This window comes from Poecilia reticulata, linkage group LG4 (assembly GCF_000633615.1).
Source record: "Poecilia reticulata strain Guanapo linkage group LG4, Guppy_female_1.0+MT, whole genome shotgun sequence".
In the NCBI taxonomy this organism is placed as follows: domain Eukaryota; kingdom Metazoa; phylum Chordata; class Actinopteri; order Cyprinodontiformes; family Poeciliidae; genus Poecilia; species Poecilia reticulata.
In genome coordinates, this window is record NC_024334.1 from 5,341,471 (window position 1) to 5,343,212 (window position 1,742).

A 1,742-nucleotide genomic window follows, 5' to 3' on the forward strand; every position below is an offset into this window, starting at 1 on the left:
CACACACACACACCACACACACACACAGATCAAACACACACACACACCAAACACACACACACAGATCAAACACACACACACACACACACACACACACAGAGTTCAGTAGAGCTCGGTTGCAGTACCACCGTTCACCCGTAGAGGGCGCCACATTTAGATGCTGCGGTTCTGGTCCCGGTCCGGTTCCCCTACAGAGTTCTGGGCCCTCAGACCCGGTTATGGAGTCGGACCTCTTGCCGACGATGCTGAAGCCCAGTCCTCTGCCGCTCTTCTTCTGCAGTTCCACCCGGAACCGGTCCAGGTTCTCCTCGTCCCGGAACCGGGCCTCGTCCCTCAGAACCGTCAGCCGGACCATGGCCGGCGTCTGGCGCAGGGCGGCGATGGCCTCCTCATGGGACGCCCCGCGCAGATCCACGCCGTTCACCTGGACACAGAACCGAGCGTCAGCCCAGCAGAACCGGAACCAGAACCAGAACCAGCAGCCGTACCTCCAGGATCTGGTCTCCGGCCCAGAGCCGTCCGTCCCGGGCCGCCGCTCCTTCCTCGTACACCTCGTGGATCACGATGGCGTTCTGCAGGAGAGACCGCGACCCGTTTGAGACCGAACCGGTTCTGTTCAGCCCGACAGAACTTGCTGTTACCAGCTGGGTGTCTGTTCCTCCCACGATGCTGAGCCCCAGTCCGGACCGACCCTTGCAGATCTCCAGAACCGTTTCCTGACCCGGAACCACGGTGCAGCCAGACGGGTCCGACGCGGGCGGCCCAGAACCGTGGGCGGTACCTGGGCTAGCGGAATGGACCTCGGCGCCGACCGGAGGAGGAGAAGCCGCCGCCTGTCGGCTGGAGCTGCTGGACTGGACCCGGATCAGAACAGAACCGTAAACCCAAACCAGAACCAGCTGCAGGTTCTGGTTCTGAACCAGGTCCTGCGTAGTTGATGCTGGTTCTTTGGGTCTGAAACGGGTCGGTTCTGAACACTTTTGTCTGGACCCAAGTGCGGTCCAAACGTCGGTTCTGGTAAATGTTTGGCAGTGCGGGAAGCGCCATATTTGGACGTGTTTAAACAGATCAGAACCTTTCAGAACCAGAAGACCGGGTCAGCTTGCTGTTAAACAAGCCGGTTCTGACCCGACCCGCTCCAGAAGCCCGTGGTGTGCTGTCGGTACCTGGAGCTCCGGCGGCGCCCTGGCAGCCTGCGGATCGCCATCTGCGGCGTCGCTGAGCCTCTGCAACACAGAACAGGGCGAGTCAAGGTTCTGGTTCTGGTCCGTCCTCTAACTGGACTCTGCAGGATGAACCTGGGAGCGGCCCTCGGGGGCGCCGTCGCTCTGAACAAACCCGTTGGTCGGGTTCTGGTCCTGTTCAGCAGAACATGGGTCAGTTCTGACCGGCGGGTCTGGCGACGGGCAGAGGGGGGCGGAGCTTCCGACCTGTCCCGGAAACACAGAGGCGGCCATGTTTTTACATCCACCTGAACCCGGTTCTGATTCTGCCTCAGGTTCTTCTCCGTTTGGTCTGCGGCTCCCCCTGCTGGAGGGAATCGCCACTGCAACCCTGCAGGTTCTGCTTCCTGACTCTGACCTTCGACCCCAAGAACCCGAAGGCACCAGAAGTTTAATGTGTTGAGGTGTGTGTGAATGTGTGTGTGGTTACCTCCAGGCCGCCTGGGGTTAGGCTGGGCGGGGCAGCAGGAGGAGCAGCAGGAGGAGGAGCAGCAGCAGCAGGAGGAGCAGCAGGAGGAG

General features: G+C 61.1%; 1 protein-coding gene across 1 annotated transcript in view; it reads right to left on the reverse strand.

The window, feature by feature from the left end:
• Positions 1–1,742, reverse strand: part of patj (PATJ crumbs cell polarity complex component) — a 45,441-nt gene that overhangs the window by 8,533 nt on the left and 35,166 nt on the right. The window contains 5 exon segments of the mRNA XM_017304248.1: positions 125–424; positions 489–572; positions 642–861; positions 1,168–1,430; positions 1,654–1,742. The exon segment at positions 1,654–1,742 is cut by the window's right edge and continues 2 nt beyond it. Coding sequence (XP_017159737.1) covers positions 125–424; positions 489–572; positions 642–861; positions 1,168–1,430; positions 1,654–1,742 — 956 coding nt within the window.